The 16,675-nt window shown below is 37.9% G+C and overlaps 1 protein-coding gene across 8 annotated transcripts in view; it reads left to right on the top strand.

Moving 5' to 3' along the window:
• Window positions 1–387: 387 nt before the first annotated feature.
• The window catches only part of B3GNTL1 (UDP-GlcNAc:betaGal beta-1,3-N-acetylglucosaminyltransferase like 1), a 141,220-nt gene continuing 124,932 nt past the window's right edge, over window positions 388–16,675 (top strand). For 4 of the 8 annotated variants that reach the window (XM_064522458.1, XM_026120585.2, XM_026120584.2 and 1 more), the window contains exons 1-4: window positions 2,241–2,854; window positions 4,824–4,940; window positions 5,070–5,169; window positions 10,441–10,505. In XM_064522458.1, the coding sequence (XP_064378528.1) occupies window positions 2,732–2,854; window positions 4,824–4,940; window positions 5,070–5,169; window positions 10,441–10,505 (405 nt within the window). In that variant the 5' untranslated portion in view covers window positions 2,241–2,731. Of the gene's footprint in view, window positions 661–2,236; window positions 2,855–4,823; window positions 4,941–5,069; window positions 5,170–10,440; window positions 10,506–16,675 lie in introns of those variants that run through there. The other 4 variants (XM_064522460.1, XM_026120587.2, XM_064522461.1 and 1 more) reach the window with 3 other exon arrangements.

Here is a 16,675-nt window from a genome sequence, read left to right as displayed (position 1 = left end):
CCGAGGGAGGCGGCACCCGCCGACGCCCAAGGCACAAGCGCAACGGGAGAACGAGCGGGAAACCGCAGCTGCGACGCGTTTTCGGGCTCGGGGCCTCAGGGCAGGGCCTCGCCACGGCCGGCCGAGCGCCCCCGGGCCGCGCCAGCCGCGGGCAGCGCCGACGAGCCACGGCAGCCCGCTACGCGCCCCGCGGAAACCCAACGGCAAAGGCGAAGCGGCCCCGGGAGCCGCGCGGCCCCGCCGCCGCCCCTCAGCGTTCGCCCACGGCGCGGTCCCCCCGGCCTCGCTGCCCGGCCCAGCCCTAGACTGTCGCGCGACACTGCAGCAGCACTTCCGGCCGCTCTACACTCGCATTATCTATCGTCGCTCTTCCGGCCGGGGCGGGTCGTCGGGGTTTCCCCGGGCGGGAGCGCGAGGCGCGAAGGGGGGGAGGGGTCCGGATGCGGCGCCGCTCGCTGAGGAGAAGCGGGGCCCGGCAGCACCCGGCGGGGGGTGGCGGCGGCTCCTCGCTGCCCTGCCCCGGTCTCAGCCGCTCGGGGCGGCCCGGGACCCTCCCCGGGGGCGGGAGCGGCCGTGGCGGAGGCGGGGAGAGCCCGCGGCCCCCCGGCGGGGCGGGCCCGGCGGCAGCGCGGAGCGGGGCCGGGCCGCGCCGTGCAGGTGGTACGTGTCGGGCTGCCGCCGCCGCCCGCGCCGCGGAGCGGGGGCCGCGGGAGGGCAGAGCATAAAGCTCCGAGGAGCGGCTCCGGCGGCCCCCGCTCCGTGTTCGCCGCGGGTTTTCTGTCAGGGTGCGTCTGCTCCGAGGAGGGCAGCAGGGCTCTGGCGGGAGGGGTTTCGGCCTTGCAGGATGACCCGCTGGGCGTATCGGGGGTTACGGAGCTTGAAAAGACAGTTTTAAAACTTTCTTACAGGTGCTGACACTTTTGTTACTCCCCGTGACAGTGCTTTTTGGTAGATTTTCCTTTTGCAAGACAGCCTACAGAGATGGCTGGTTTAGTCTGGCAACAGTTTGGATTTAATGAGGCAAACATACTTGTCCTTCTGAGTAGCAAAAAAATACAGATCTTTAGACAAGTGAAAATCACGGTCCCCACAGAATCTGAGATCCCAGAGGCAGGTCCAAGTTTGTGGCCTGAAAATCTCTCTAGATTCACTTAAAGCATCCTAAAGAAGAGATTTGACAAAACTAGTATGTTTTGGCCAACATAAACGAGCTTTTAACTGGCTTGGCATAACTGCTTTTATAAGAAAGCTTCATCTGAAAACAAATAAAGCAGTTTCTGACTTGTGTAAAATAGCGGCATTAAAACGATTCTTGAATTTGTTTTTTGCATTGAAATGTGATGGAGGCAGGTAGGAGCCAGCTTGAACTGAATTTTACTGAAACTGAAAATAGCATTTCATTTTGGAGTTGTTTACTATATATTTTTTGACCTCAAAAGAGGAGAGAAGAGATTTCCTGGATGCAAAATACAAAACATTTAGTTGCACAGTTTATATCACTTTTTTTTTTTTTTTTACCCAGATTTTGCCTCTCGAATCTCATGAGTGCTGTATTGTTTTTCAGTAGCCTAGCTGAGGGAGGAAGAGAGTTTTTTGGTCGAGTGATACATTTGTAGAAGACAAGGGAATGACTACCTGTTAACTGTTAGCATTCTGTCATTTTTATTGTACACCAAACGAATCATTATCTTCAGTTTAATGAAGGCAAAACTACATTATTAAAAGTTCCTAAAATCATGTCAGGTCTCATTATAGAACTTGTTAAGTTCAGGAAAAACACACAATGTCACAGTGCTCAGATCTATAGAGCAATGAGCAGAGCTGGAAAAAAATCCCTATCTCCTGGTTCGTCATCTCTTTTACCTCAAATGTTGTACTCTACGTATAGGCCATGAAAATACTCTTCTGTTGGATTTTGCTAAAAAGCAGTCACAACTAATGAGTTACAACTAATGAGAAGAGTAACTCTGTGTTGCTCAGGTGATTCTGTAAGGACAAAAATAGATTAACTGTTTGCAATTTATGTGCGTGTGTTGACTCAAAATCACTTTGAAAGAGCATTATGTGCATTTCTGTAGTACTCTGTTATGGTAACAGTGATCAAATATGAAAAAGGCTGCTGCAAAGAGAACTAGACCAATGATCTGTTTGGTGAATGGGAGGTGGTAGTTGGCATAAACTGCAGCGAAAGGACTTTATAATTAGGAAAAATGTATTCCAGTTCTTCCTTCTACTTGCTTTTAGAGATTTCCCTAGCAAGTTTGCTGCTTCTGTCATTGAAGATTATGATTTGTCAGGAATGACATAGCTGTAGTTAATCCTGTCTTAGGCCAAAAGAAGTAGACAGGATCTATCAGCTGCATTTTTCTCTGATTTTGCACTTGTAAATGAGATTTAGTACCCTGGAGTTTACTTCTCTTTAAATGAACCAAGGACATTGAAGTATTCTGATAGTCACAGAATGGTACAGGCCAATTTACCACCCTATACAAAATACCCACTTCAGGATAAGTGCCAACTTCAGCTTTTAAGCCAGGCTACAAATGCAGAAATGAACTAGGGAAAAATGAAAGTTTAGCTCTGTGATGTTTTCAACTTCTCTCTGGCCTCAGGAAAAAAAAAAAGTAGATGCAGAAAAACAGCAAACAAAAGAAACAATAAGAATGGCAGAATCTAAAAGAATTGTTTCAGCATACGACATTAGCAGTACTCTGATATTTTGATCATATTAATGTATGCAGTTATTTGTATGGATTTGTCACTTTTGCAGGTTTTACACAGAAATGTCATCAGCAATTCGACTGTACCTTATTTTGCCAGGCGTCTAGTTCACCATCGTGGTAGTTCTGCAGAGGTAGACCCTGCATGCAGTAATATGTTTAACAGCATATTAATGTATTAAGGCTTATTACATAGAGTTCAGAGCACCTTAGCAACATCAGATGAATTGTTTTATCTGTGCTGCTGTTGAAGTACTGCCTTTGCCGTTTTCAGTTCAAACTAAAGAGAAAGGCCTAACATAATCCTGATATTTTGCGCTTTTGGTCTCACAGTGATAAAAGAGTTCTAGTTTTACAGTAATCAAGCTAGTATCAAGCTAGTTCGTGATGGCATAGTCAAGCTGAGGTTAGTTAATTAGAAAAAAACCTGTTTTTTCTGGATGTGCAAAATTGCAGCATATTAATATTGCCATTGGAAGAACTCAAGAGCCCTTTTGGTTCTGAATAAATGTGTTACACTGATCTGCAGCGACAGCTAAGGTCTTATTTTAGTTGCTATCTAGACAAGGCATATTAAAATCCTGAGTAAATTAAATTTATTGATTTAGAATCTCAGATTCTGCCAATTTTTTGAAGTCTCAAAGTACTAATGTGAGACAAAGTTCCGTAATAAAATTTTTGTATATATTGCTGTTGTGATTTTTTTTTAATTCAGTGTGATATTTTTACTTTTTATTTCTCCAAAACAGAGGTCAAAGACTTGCTTTGCTTAAAATTTTAAAAAGCTTCCCTTCTGCTTTTAAATACCACTTTTGCCTGTTACAGCATCCTGCCAAAATGGGGAGGTGCATTCATTTTAGACTGGTATAGCTTTTTATTTTCCTGTGAAATGCTATTAAATTTCTTATTTGTTAATTGTTGTACCATGCGTCATACTCTGGTAACAGCTAAAGAACAGGCACTCCTTAGCATGCACAGAATATATCTGTTCACTGATGTATGTATTTGCATGCACATGCACAGCATGTATATGCCCATATATGTACTAAATCTTGAATAATTCCATTCCAATGCTCTTCTAGTATCTTGTTTTCTAATTCTAGCATAGTCACAATAGGAACTGATCCTCTGTTTCTTTAAACTAGGTGCATGGTAAGATAAGGAGTTTGGGTTGTTTCTAGGAACTTCTTAAAATGTCTCATGAGACTTTGTACAAGTTATTTCGGCCCTTTGCCCTGAGTTCCCCATCAGTAAGCAATCTTAATAGGTGCTGGTTTGAGCTCTCCCTTTGCAAACATAGCCAGTGTATTACTGTGGTAATTTCTTAGGACTTGCATCCTGTGAATGGAATGTATTCTTTTGTTTTAGGTACAGAAAGTGTTTTTGGGTTGTTGCCTTTTGAGGGGTTAAAATAATGAGAACACTGATGAGAAACTAAACAGAGAAATACATCATCTGTGTTTTTTAAAGTTTTTTAAAAAAATCAGATAAGTTTTCATGTTTTGCATGTATGTTGCTGAAACAATCAAGAGAGGCTAGGATAGGAAGGCCTGCATTTGAATTTATGGATGAAGGAACCATGTCATACGCCATCTTTGAATGCTTAATAGCAGATTTAAATAAGAACTTTTTTTTTTTAAATTGGCTGAAGCGCAAGGCTGCAGGCTGCATATTTAAGTATCTTCAATTTGTTGGTAAGCTTAAATAAAAGTTGATGCAAAAGATATGTTAATGGCAGCCAGAACTAAAGTGAGGCTAAAGAGATGTTGGAATACTAGAAACAGGTTAGTAGTGTTTTAAATAGGTAAGTGGCGGTATAGATGCTTTGTTAGCATTTTTGGTTCAGTAGTCATTTGACTGCCTGAAGATCTAGCACACCCTGTCTTGTAGAACTCAAAAATCATACAGTTTGATAAAGAAGTTAAAGCATATATTTGTAATGAAAATAGAGGTAATTTGCCTACTTTTATCCTTAAGATCCGTTTTCTGTGAAAGTTTGTTTCAGAAGGATTCTGGTAATTCCTTTTCTTCATGAATGTTTTTAAACTGTAAGTAAACAAAAATAGTGCCTACTGACATGTTTGTTTGTTTGTTTTCTTGAAGTCTATCATTCTGCCTGTTCACAATAGTGAATGCTGGTTAGATGAATGCTTGGAGTCAGTTTTGGAGCAAGATTTTAAAGAAACTATGGAGCTGTCAGTTTTTAATGATGCCAGCGAGGTATGTCTCAGACTTCATTTAAAGTATTATGCAAGTAAATACTGTCTCTGATAAGAACTTTTATTTTGGCCTGTGTTTGGCTTAATATACGAGTTAGAATAGTAGCACCTATGTCATTATTTTTTCCAGGACAGTTCAGCTGAAATCATTGAAAAATGGAAGGTCAAGTTGGAAGATGCTGGTATACCAGTAATCATAGGTAGTAATGATTCATCTCAACCTGGAGGAGGTATGTAGCTAAATAGTGATTTCTTTTTGAGAGTTACATTGTTACAGCAGACATCTTTTGTTTTTAGTTTGAAAAGTATCTTTGTAGGCACTTGTGTTGCAGTGGGGGGAAAAAAATCACATAGTTTTTCAGAGCTCCACATTCAAAAACTCATTCCAATTTAGAATTTGGCCCTGTTTTTGGCTCTGAAGTATTTGTTTATATATACAAGGAAGAAGAACTTGGCTTAATACTTGTGCTTTACTCAGCAAAAGAATTTTGTTTAATTATAATATATACAATGTTGTTAATGCTTACAATCTTGCTGTGAGTTTCTGATATCTGATTTTTCTTCAGGAGGTGGGATTTAAAGAAAAAAAGAAACCCAAGACTTTTTACATAATCATATAAAAAGCAAATGCATATCCCTTGCTATTGTAGAAAAAATGAAATGAGTGACCCCCCCAAAGCAAAAATAATATTAAAAGATTTTTTTCTTCCTAAATATCAATCTTGATTTTTTAATCAGCTAAACAGTTCCTCCCCTTCCCAAATTATGCTTGTGGGAATAAAGCCCATCATCATAAACAATGCAATTGAATTAAAGGTCACAGATTTGTTTTGGTTGTTTTATTAATGATCATGGGAAAGGAATATTTCAGCCATGTTGCAGAAAGTGAAGATTTTAGGTTTTTTAATGTTGCTGTTGCAAAACTTTACTGGTTTTAAATAGGGTTAAATCTGTGATCCAAGCCAAATATGAAGAAGTGTTTCTGGAGTTTTGTAATTGGCCAGTACATAACCGAATCAAGTTGAATAACAAAGTGTGCTGCTGTAGAATGAAGATACAGATGGTGGGATATGAACTGTAAAACTTCTGTGTTTTGAATTCTAAACCTTGCTTTCTTTTTTGTAAGGTGTAGAAGGAAAGCCAGTACTTGATTTCATTAAAGGGGCGGAGGCCTGACATGAAATGGAACAAAACACATTTTCAGTATCTCTTTTAAAGAGATACTCTGTTTTGATCTGATCATTAAGAAGTTTTGATGTGTGAGCTAAGACAATAAACTACTGAAGTAGTTCACTAAACATGCTGTTTTAGTGCCTAATGTAAATACTGATAGGTCTGCAGTGTGATTCCCCATGGATTAGCATGCTAATGCATATTACATTTACCCATTGAAGGAGATAATGAACAAATATCATTGGCAGGTTTTCTTTCTATCATTTTGCTTGTTTTGTGTTTGGGGTTTTTAGCTTGCTGAAATGTAAAATACAAGTAAAAGTATGTTGGTCTTTGAAGAAGCTGATGGCAAATAGCATTAAATACAGTCAGAAGGTCACATGTATGTTCTGAAGGAGAACAACCACAGGACAAAGCAAGCAGATCAGTGTGCTTGTATTTTGTATGTGAGCTGTATAAATAATGTTCCTGTCATTCTGGGTTTTGTAACAATGGATAGACAGGTAGGAATTGGTATAAAGCTGATTCCAAATTTATGTTCATCAATATAACATTCGTTTCTTAACAGAAAAGTCAAAGGATAATACAAAGACATTGTCGAGTATGGTACTTAGGAGAGTTGACTGGTAATCTTTTTGTTAAGATCATCATCTTACCTATTTTCCATCTTGAATAAAACACTTTTCTATGTATTAAGTCTTGTTCCTAATATAGAGTTATACTGATAATGTGTTTAAATCAATTTTTAGTTTGCAAGAACACACAGGTGCAATGGCTCGACAATAATTTATGGTAATACTCTGAAGTCAGTTCACCTTTGCACTCTAGGAAACTGAAACGAAGTTCAAGAATTGTGGACTACAATGAATATCTTGTGCATTTAAAGAGATATGTCAGATTGATTATCATTTTAACATGTGTTTGTCCATTTTAGTATAGCTGAAATCTGAGAAGGTCATTAAAAATTGGGCAGGGAGGTGAGTGTTGTTTTAAATAATGGTATAAAATGCATACTTGAAAAAATAAAAAGCTGATTCATGTGGAAGTCACTCCTGGGTCACCATTAAAATGAGGACATCTTTTCTTCATGGTTGTTACATTTTAGGAGCTGGTTGCTTGAAATCCATAGTATTTGTTTGCTTTCAGTGATTTACTTTTATTATGTTAAGGACTAGTTACAACTGTAAGGAGTCTTTCCTTTAAAAGAAGATGCTTTAATACAGAAACAATGTAGTAGTCAGGCTTCACATCTTCAACTATTTACACAAGATTAGGATTTATTTCTGATTCTTTTCTAGCATGTAAAAGAAAGAGAGGGGGACCTAGAAAAAAGAAAGGGTCACTTGCTTAAAAAAAAGAAAACCTTTTTCTTTCCAAGAGTGAGGAATGTTAATATCTCAGTGAGGCTTAAGTTTTTACGGTTGTAACCATGGTAACAGGCTCTTTTCACCAAGTAAGCAGGCCTTACAAAACTCAGAGAGCTGGCACAAACATTTGGTTTTCTTCAGTACAGTAATATTTAAGAAAACTTTTTATTCATACGAAACAGGATTCATTGTGGGGGGGATCAGTTCTTTAATATCTAGTTTCTATAGGGAGTTACATCTCTCTTTAATAATTTTAAAAATATGTGTATTTTCCTCTCACCATCTAAAACACTGCTGGTATAAGAAAAGTTTCAGGAAATTTTCTGTCTTAATCTTAAAAAGAAGCATTTTCCAACTTTTTGTCATAAAAAATATTTAATACTTCACACTTTTCTTTAAAATGTTTTATTTGAAAATAAGATCCAAAATATTTCAGAAAGTTCTTACAGTAATTTAATCATCATCTTGTAGTTGCCTTTGAATCTCTTTCACCTTTTTTCTTCATTATTGATTTCCTTGGACTTCATTCTTTTATATTAAAGATTGTTGTAATATTGGGGTATAATAATGACAGCAATGAAATGTACATACAGGCTCGTTTACAGCTGATACTGATAGATCTGGAGATTGATTTGATTGATGTTGGGCAAAGTTACTTCTATCCTATTCTTTTTCCTCTTGCTTTAGTAGGGAGCTCTTCAATATTAGGCTTTTGCTTGTTTGGCATGTCCGGGCCTGCTAACTAGCATTGGTTGTTTCCCTCTAAAACTGCTCATGCCAGGATTCAGTTCTACTTTTGCACTAGCCACTGACTTTGCCAGCTGCTTTTTGCTGCCAGTAGGAAGGAGAATGGGACTAACTTTGAAAGTTAGTAACATTAAGATTAGATATTCATACACTTATAAAAATAATGTGTAAATATATTGTAAGATAGTATAGCAAAGTGCAAGAAATGCATGATGGAGAAAAGAAGTTAAGGTGACTCAAAGACACCTGCAAGGTGAGGATTAAAATATTCAAAATATATAAGGAAGAGCCTGTAATATTACTGTTCTATTGGTAGTTGACATAATGTTCCTTTCCGCCAGTAAGAAATGCGGTCATAAGCCTTTTATTTTACTTGGAACAGTGAGCAAAATGACCTGGGAGCATGAGCATTAAATTAAGTGAACCTTTGAGCCCAGTTAAATTTGTTTCCTGAGCAAACTTAAACCTGTATCACATAAAAAGAGTAGAGAATTCCAGAAGACTGCTTTTTCAAATGCAAAATCAGGAACTTTAGGGATAATACTACTTAAAATTATCCTACTTTACTTCATTGTGAGGGTTTTTGCTTTTGCCTTTTCAGTCTTCCCATTAAAGAAGAATCTTCTAGGGTAGACCATGTCTACATACAAAAATGATCCCTGATTAACTAGTTTAGACTTGTAGCTTGCAGATGTGTTTCAGTGGTAGGCTAAGCTCGTCTCATTGCTGGTTGCTGCGGTTGCATCCGTATCCTTGCCTATGTATTCCTGCTCCCTCTCTTTTTTTCTGGCTATGCTGCTTGTTTGACCCTTCGGTGTTGTCATCCAGTGGGAAATCAAACTGACAAAAAAGTTTTCTTGTGGTTCAGCTTTCTGAAATGGCTCGTTGAAAGATGCAGCAAGTCTCAGGGGACAGAAACTAAAGGACCGTAGATACCAGTATTGTCATTTGACTGAATTTATATTTCAGTGTGGTCTTCCATAGACGGTATAAGCTGGGGTATGGTAGAAATATGTCAGGTTTGTGCTGTTCATACATATATTATTCTCCTTTGACTCCCCTCCCTCTGCGTTACATGACCATTACATAATGTTGATTATTCTCTAACTTCCTGATGAGACAGTGTTTCAAAATTATTTTAAATGACCATGAAGTTTTTGTATTTGCCTACTTTGTATTTAACAAGTAAAATGGAACAGAACCTTTTTTTATGTCTTTCTGAGAACCCGGCTCCCAGAACAAGTTGTCTAATGATCTCTTGTCCTTCTGTTGTTTCTTTATGATTTGTTACAGTAATGTCTAAGGTTCCAGTTAGGCTTTAAGCCCCTACTGTCCAAAGTCCTGTACAAATACAAGCAATAGTAAAAGTTATTTCCTTGCTCTGATAATTTACATTGTGGATCAGTGCTCATGAAATGAATAGGAAGGGCTGAGGAAGGAAGCATTACATATGTATGTGTGTATATACTTATTTATCTATGCATGTGTATATTTCAAACTAAAAAAAGTGTGTTTAGTATAAACTATTTATGCATATGAAGTGCATTTATTGTGGTTTACTCATTATCTGTATGTGATCAGTTGGTAAAACTTAGTAGGAATAGCTCTTGTAACATGTTCGCCTTTTGTGAGGATCTTTACTGAACTCGCTAACATTTTTCATGTAGGTTATCATAAAATAGTGGTGGTATGCCTATTTTGTCAGACTTAAAACTGAAGGACGTGGGGAAGTTGAAGGAATTCTTTCTGCTGAGCCCTTTTTAGCTTTTTGTGCTATTCTGTGGTCTTGCAATAGTCAGTCCAATGAGAGAGCAAAACTTCTACTGTCACATAGTCTGAGACACAAACATGCATATACAGCCAAGGGCATTCAGCATCTGAGGTACTAGATCTGGGACCTAGATAGTTGGACCCTTCAAGATATGCGTTAGATAGCACGTCACTTTTTGGTGGAGGCGGACTAGCAAAAGTAGTCCAGTTCTACTGAATGGTAGGATTTCAACACATGCAGCTGATGCCCGTTCAGAGAACATGATTAAAATGAGTGTGCAGTTTATATATTTAGAAGCTTCCTGTTTTCAGATATGGAAAATAATGTATTTTATCTAATACTGATTTTTATATTTCCTTTCGTTTGTTCTTGACTGCAGTAAATTTAAAAAAAAAGCAAAGGCGAAAAGCGCCACATAATTTTATCTTTATTTTTCTTAACAGTTGGATTTGCTAAGAATCAAGCAGTAATACAGAGCTCAGGAACCTATCTCTGTTTTCTGGATTCTGTAAGTTAATATGTTTTGTTTAATTCAGTTTTGCCAATAAAATTTTGTGATTTTTAATGCAGTGGTTGGTTTGTCTTAAGGTCAAGCAGTTTGACCATGTTTGGGTGTTAAGCATGTGCTGGATACTATTTATAGCCCTATAGTTGTCGTCCAACCTGTAGAAAACCTAACGCTTCATTTTTGATCCTACTGGATTTCACAAGCTGTTGTGTACAGGGTTGGTCAAGGTTGGTATTCAGATATTTTTAGGATTTTTGCATTCACCCGTGCTTCAGAAAATTATAACGATGAAGTTGCATGAGAAACTAAGAGGTAATCTACTGGCTCTTTGAGGCTAAATAGGAGGGGTCTCACCTTCCATCTTGCATTTGTTTTGTCCTTTGTTGGATACCTTCTATGAACCCATTTGGCTCACTTACCCAGCAGATAACTATATGACTTTCTGCAGCTTAATATGCAGTGAAGAGTTTCACAAATGTGCATTGCTGACCTATGGAATGGTGGCTAGGAGCAGGCAAGCAGAGCTAGACCTTTAAGGCTCACTGATCTCATGTAATTTCAGCTGAAGATTCATTCTTTCCCCTGAGTTGGAACTGAACTATAGTTTAGTGTAGTACTAGGAGGACTCAGTCTGCTGGAAGTGTAGGTTTTCAGGTGAGGAGTACAACTTAACATTGTCACTGTTTCTGCTCGTTAGAAAGTATCGTGACATTTTTCATGAATGCAGGAATGTAAATGCTACAGCCTTGTAATCCCACAGGTTTTAAGTTGGATAATTTTTCCATCCCTAAACTCCATTTGTTGTACTAAGTGTATAGGAGGGGTTTTCTGTTTGTATGTTAAATTTCTGTAAATTAATCACTGTACTGTTGCAAAACATGGTTAAGTATTGGTATATTTCTTTTCACCGAAGGCAATGTGGCAGAAGTTTCCTTTTTGCCTTTCTGTTTAAGCAGTTAAATTTTGCAGGTGATTTCCCTGGCCTTTGTTTTTGTTATTATGAGGTATTACTGTATTTAGCGACACAATTTGTCTTTTTAAATGAGTTTATATAAATTAGTTCTACTTTCCCATTAACCATTTTTTATCGCATGTATGTGACATAAATCTTTATGTATAAGTTTATGGAGGATGAAGCTTTGAAATGCCATATTTGATACATGCATACATATATATGTAAGTATATATAAGGTTATTCCAAAAACAAAATTTTGAACATCCATTGAACACATGGAACTTACAATCACATACAAATTAATGGGTGTTTGGACAGGTTACTTTTTTGCACATCAAAGAAACACTTTTTTCGTATTCAGCTATAATGCACTGAGTCTCAGTGTCTGTTTCATAAACGTTTTTTTTTTTGAGGAAGTATAAGCACAAAATTCACTGTTCTGATTTTGATCACCACATTAAATGGATTTATTTTAAAACAGTAGGTATGGTAAATTGTGCCATAAGGTAACTGAAATTGATGGCAGTTTTGTTGATATGAATGAGCTCAGGATCCAGTTCTTCTCGTGTTACTATAGGTAGTTAGACACACACCCACGTGCCAATTTAATTCATATGAACAATTCCATGAATTTGAGTCTCTCTTGTGAGTTAGCGATGCCATTTACCTACACAAAATGAGAAAAATTAGATCTAGTCTAACTTATGATTTGCAAAGTCCACATATTCTAGGCTTGGACATATATCACATTGGATGAGGTATTCTAGGCAGTGTGTAGGATGAATTACATGTATATATTTGTTGACTGAAGTTAGCCGGAGTTCGTATATGCATGAGTGAAAAGTGAATATACTGTTCTCTTGGCCCATGGAGCTTCATCTCTCTCAAAGCTGTGTAGAATAATTTACTGAGGTAAATTTTTGTATTAATCTTTCTTTTCACTCCAGACAGATCTAGTTGTCTGTAAATCATTAGCAATAAACAGGAAGATTAAATTAAATGAATTACTCTTTTTATAGGGATCTTTTCAAAATTCTTAATTTGTTATTTAACATATTGCTTATACAGTATGTGTCTTCATGCTGCCATGTTTTTTCTTTTTGCTCACTAAGTAAGAAAATGTCAGGGCAACAATTTACCACTCTGAGGGAATCTGAGTGAGGATTTTGGACTTCTTCCAGATTATCATTAACATGAGTTTATATTTCTTGATATAATTAAGACCTAGTCAAAGCGATTTGGATGAGAATTCTGTGACTTACAGTATGGATAAGTTTGGAAGAAGCTACCAAGAATTCCTGTTCTGCACATTCCTATTCCTACTAGATGCTAGATCTAGATGCTTCAAAATAGAAGTCATTCTGAACTATCAGAAGCCTAATCTTGATATAAAAGAAATGTTATATGATTAGTATTACTGAATACATTTTCTACCATCTCTTCTTGTAGCTACCACTGTTAGCTGAAAACAGATTGGAGGGAATAAAATAAATGTGGAAGCTTCTACAAATCTGAAAATTGCTGAATATTTTAGCAGTAGTTAGTAACTGCTGTATGATAGCAGCTCAAATACAGATGTTGCCAGCTGTGTAACAACTCTGCTTCTACATGCCACCTACCTTCTTAGTTTCAGTCACCAGTCCAGTATCAAGCTCTCTAGGAAGGAATGTTGATATCAGCCCTGTGGAATGTGCTGCATAATTGCCAAGGAATTGACCTTCAGAAGTGCAGCCTTGATTGCAGGTCTGCTATAGGTGAATGTGGAGAGAAATGGGGCTGGCTGAGTAGCTTGTATACATTTTGTATAGGTGGAGAAATATACTGTTGTTCCTTTTACATTCATTTCAATTATGCATCTCTGGAAATACTGGCTCCAGAGAGAACTGTTTTGCTTGATGTTCCAGCTGGAGTCAAGCTGCTTGCATTATGTCTCTCAACACAGATAGATTTGTGAGGACAACAAATTGGGAATAAATGTGGAAAAAAAGATTACAGAGCTCAGAACTGTCAGAATTTGATCAGCCTATTCTTGTGTATGAAGTGGCAGCTGTTTGACTAATAGCTGTTATGGGTCTTTTTTGCTGTAGCTGTTGTTAACAGACTCCTCCTCTAAGCTACTGAGGCATTTTTCCCACCAGCAAAACAAGCAGAAAATTCAAAGATCCTTAACGAATTGTTCATATTTAACATTTGTACTCTCAGAAAATCTTTGTCATAATGACAACAGAATTCACTAATCTATGCGAATATGCTTCACTGTTACCTTTACTTAAATTGTCTGCACATATGACTTTATTTACCAGTTAAGTTTTATTATAATCTTAATTGGTCAGTTCCCTGGGGTAGTTACTGTCTTTGTTACAATCATTTGCCTAGTTTTAGCACAAGAGAACTCTGATACTAAAAATTCCCTTTTCTGCTTCAAACTGTTGTTTTCATTCACATTCACTCAGATTTACCTATACTTGTATCCAAACAGTATTTCTCTGAAAAGGAACCTACTTTAATTTCATTCTAATAATCTGTGAAGTTTCCCATTAATTAAGATTTAATGAATGTATCTGTTGGAGGGTTCGTTACTGTTAAGTAGAGAGAAATAAAAATGTGTCCTGTTGAGAGCTGCAGCTAAGCATCTCTAGCTCAATCCCATGTACTTGCATAGAGTACTTGATAGACTTGTTTTAGTGCTTTGAAAGGCTCAGTTGACAATGTATTATACTATTTTTTAGATTCTTAGTTCAAAGATGTGACACTGAATTCTGCCACGGTGTCACTGCTTGCTAATAGTTGAAAATGGCATAGGGAAACAGCTAAGTTTTATTCACCAAACGTGAGGGCGGATCACAGGAATCAGCATTTCCATGTTCAAATTGGCAGCTGCTGGCCTGTACTTTTCTGTTTATGAGATTTGCTTGTGTGATTTAAGTTAGAGAATGTAAATTCTCAGTTACTGTGAAAATGCATAGTATTTTTTCTTGAGTTTCAAGATCACAAACACTTCACTGAGGGGGTGGTCTTTAAAGGTCTTTGGAAGAGGTTGTTAGACCTTAGCTAGCCACACCTGATAGATAGTTTGGGATCTTCAGCCTTCGAGGCTGTTTTCAATTACAAACATAGCCACTTGCTTTCACAGTTTCCATAACTTGCTGTTCTTGGAAAGATGAATTTCTTGTTAGTTGCCGTTTTAAGTGACTCAGTTTCTTTTCATTAATTAGTGTTGTGGGTATTTAATAAACTTCTGAAATATTTTTCCTTTCTTTCAAGTTAACATCTGCAAAGCTTTGAAAAACAAGTAATGATCAGGCTTCATAAGCACACAGCTACACACACCTTCATCGGTTTATTGGTAAAGTGGGTATTTGGAATTGGCAGGGAGGATTTTACTCTGGTCTGTTTACTCAATTTGCGTTTTAACACTGTGCAAATTACTTGCTTCCATAGTTTTCAAACACTCGCGCACTCATTTAACTTTTCTGTGATCCAACTGGGAGAAAGACCTGAGGTGATCTGCAGTGACTTCAGAACTGCTAGGTATGAAACAGCATATACCTACATTTGATAAACAAATGCACCAAGGTGGGAATTGGCTTGACAGTGAAGGAATTCCTGGCTAGTCGAAAGTAATGCTGATATAAAAGATGGCTTAGGAAGATTGTCATTAATTTTATATTGATGAAATGTACTAGTCATTTGGGACCTAAGATCGCCAACAGTTTCGCATATGGGCCTTTGCCTTGCAATGCTCAAGAAAAGATAAAGGTGCCCAATGAAGTGGGCTTCTTAAAGTATTTATTGTCTCCTTTCTCAATTTAATTTAGAATTAATTCAGAGTAGAAACAGAAAAGTGATTTTTTTTTCTTACAATCTTGCAAGATTACTAGAGTATGTTTTGCTCAGGTGATTTGTCAGTGGCCGTTAACATGCACAGTTCCAATGTATTTGATAGCGTGGGCCTTCTTAAAAAGCTGCCTGCTGGAAAATTGCCTATGATCTGTGTATTTGCTTTGGTAGTGCTGTTGCCAGGCCAGTTACGGGATTTTGGGAGGTTCTAGGCCTTTTACTTCCCTAGTTCAAGGAGCTGCACTAAACAATAGCAGAGATTTTAACTATGGTCTGAGCAGGTGCAGGATAAATGAATGTGCATTTGATGGATTGAAAGACTTGGGAGATGCCATATTGTGTCTCAGTGAGTCAAACATTCCTGCCACAGGTTGTATTTTATGTCTAATAGTTGCAGTGGAAAAAAACGTGCTGTTATTGTCAGGATGGAGTTTGTCAGCTGTTTTTATGAGCAGCCAAGCACAAAGGAATTTACCAAAAAGTATGATGCTGTGTCTATAGCTTGAGCTTCAGAAAGCACTGTAACACTGAGCTGTGTGTTGGTGTTAAAAAGGAAATGTGTATTGCTCACTGAGTTGTATGCCTTTTTTTACTTTTTGAAGTGGAAAAAAAATTAAACTTTTAAGGCAAAATCTTCAAATTATCAGTCTGGAGTTCAGTGAGGTCCAGACAGGTTGGTTGAAGAGGCTGGTGAATGCTTGTCATCTGAATTTACCCAGACTGATTTAAGAAACCCGTACTGAAACGGGAGCTTTGAATAACATCCTTAGGCACAGACTATTGATTTAGTTTTCCTTTTCTTCCACTAACCCTATGAGTTAAGTAAAACAGAACAATTAGCTCAGTATAAATTGTGCGGGTGTTTATAAAGGACATTGGTTGGAAGGAAAGCAGCCCAGCTGATAGCTGTATAACTAGCTTTTCTGACTTGGCAGCATCTGTAAGTGCTGGGGAGCTTGACAGGAGCAAGCCAGCTTTCTGCAGAAGGGCTATGTTTGATACGAAGACAAGCAGGCAGAATGCCTGTCGGACTGAAAGGTGATGGAGATCACGGGCCCCCCGCTGGCAGAAACACATCTGGGCTTGTTTAGAAATCCCCACTGGCTTTTCATGTGAAATAAAGTCCTTTTCATTCTCCCATCTTTCAGCAAATTGTTTCCCTGCTCAGAATGGATACTGGAGAACAGGAAGCATGTTTGTAATCAACAAAATTCCTATAAATTCTGGGTTATTTTGAGTGCTTAAAGTAGGATTCCATTTTCTGTTGCTGTATTTTTTTGCTGTTTAACTGGTTTTTGGCATTGTTTGCATTATATATTTGTACATTTTTAACTACAGTAAACCCAGCTATTACCTGAGATTTTTCTTGATTTCT

The sequence above is a fragment of the Dromaius novaehollandiae genome, chromosome 18 (genome assembly GCF_036370855.1).
Source record: "Dromaius novaehollandiae isolate bDroNov1 chromosome 18, bDroNov1.hap1, whole genome shotgun sequence".
Lineage (NCBI taxonomy): Eukaryota > Metazoa > Chordata > Aves > Casuariiformes > Dromaiidae > Dromaius > Dromaius novaehollandiae.
This window is presented reverse-complemented; position numbering and strand designations above follow the sequence as displayed.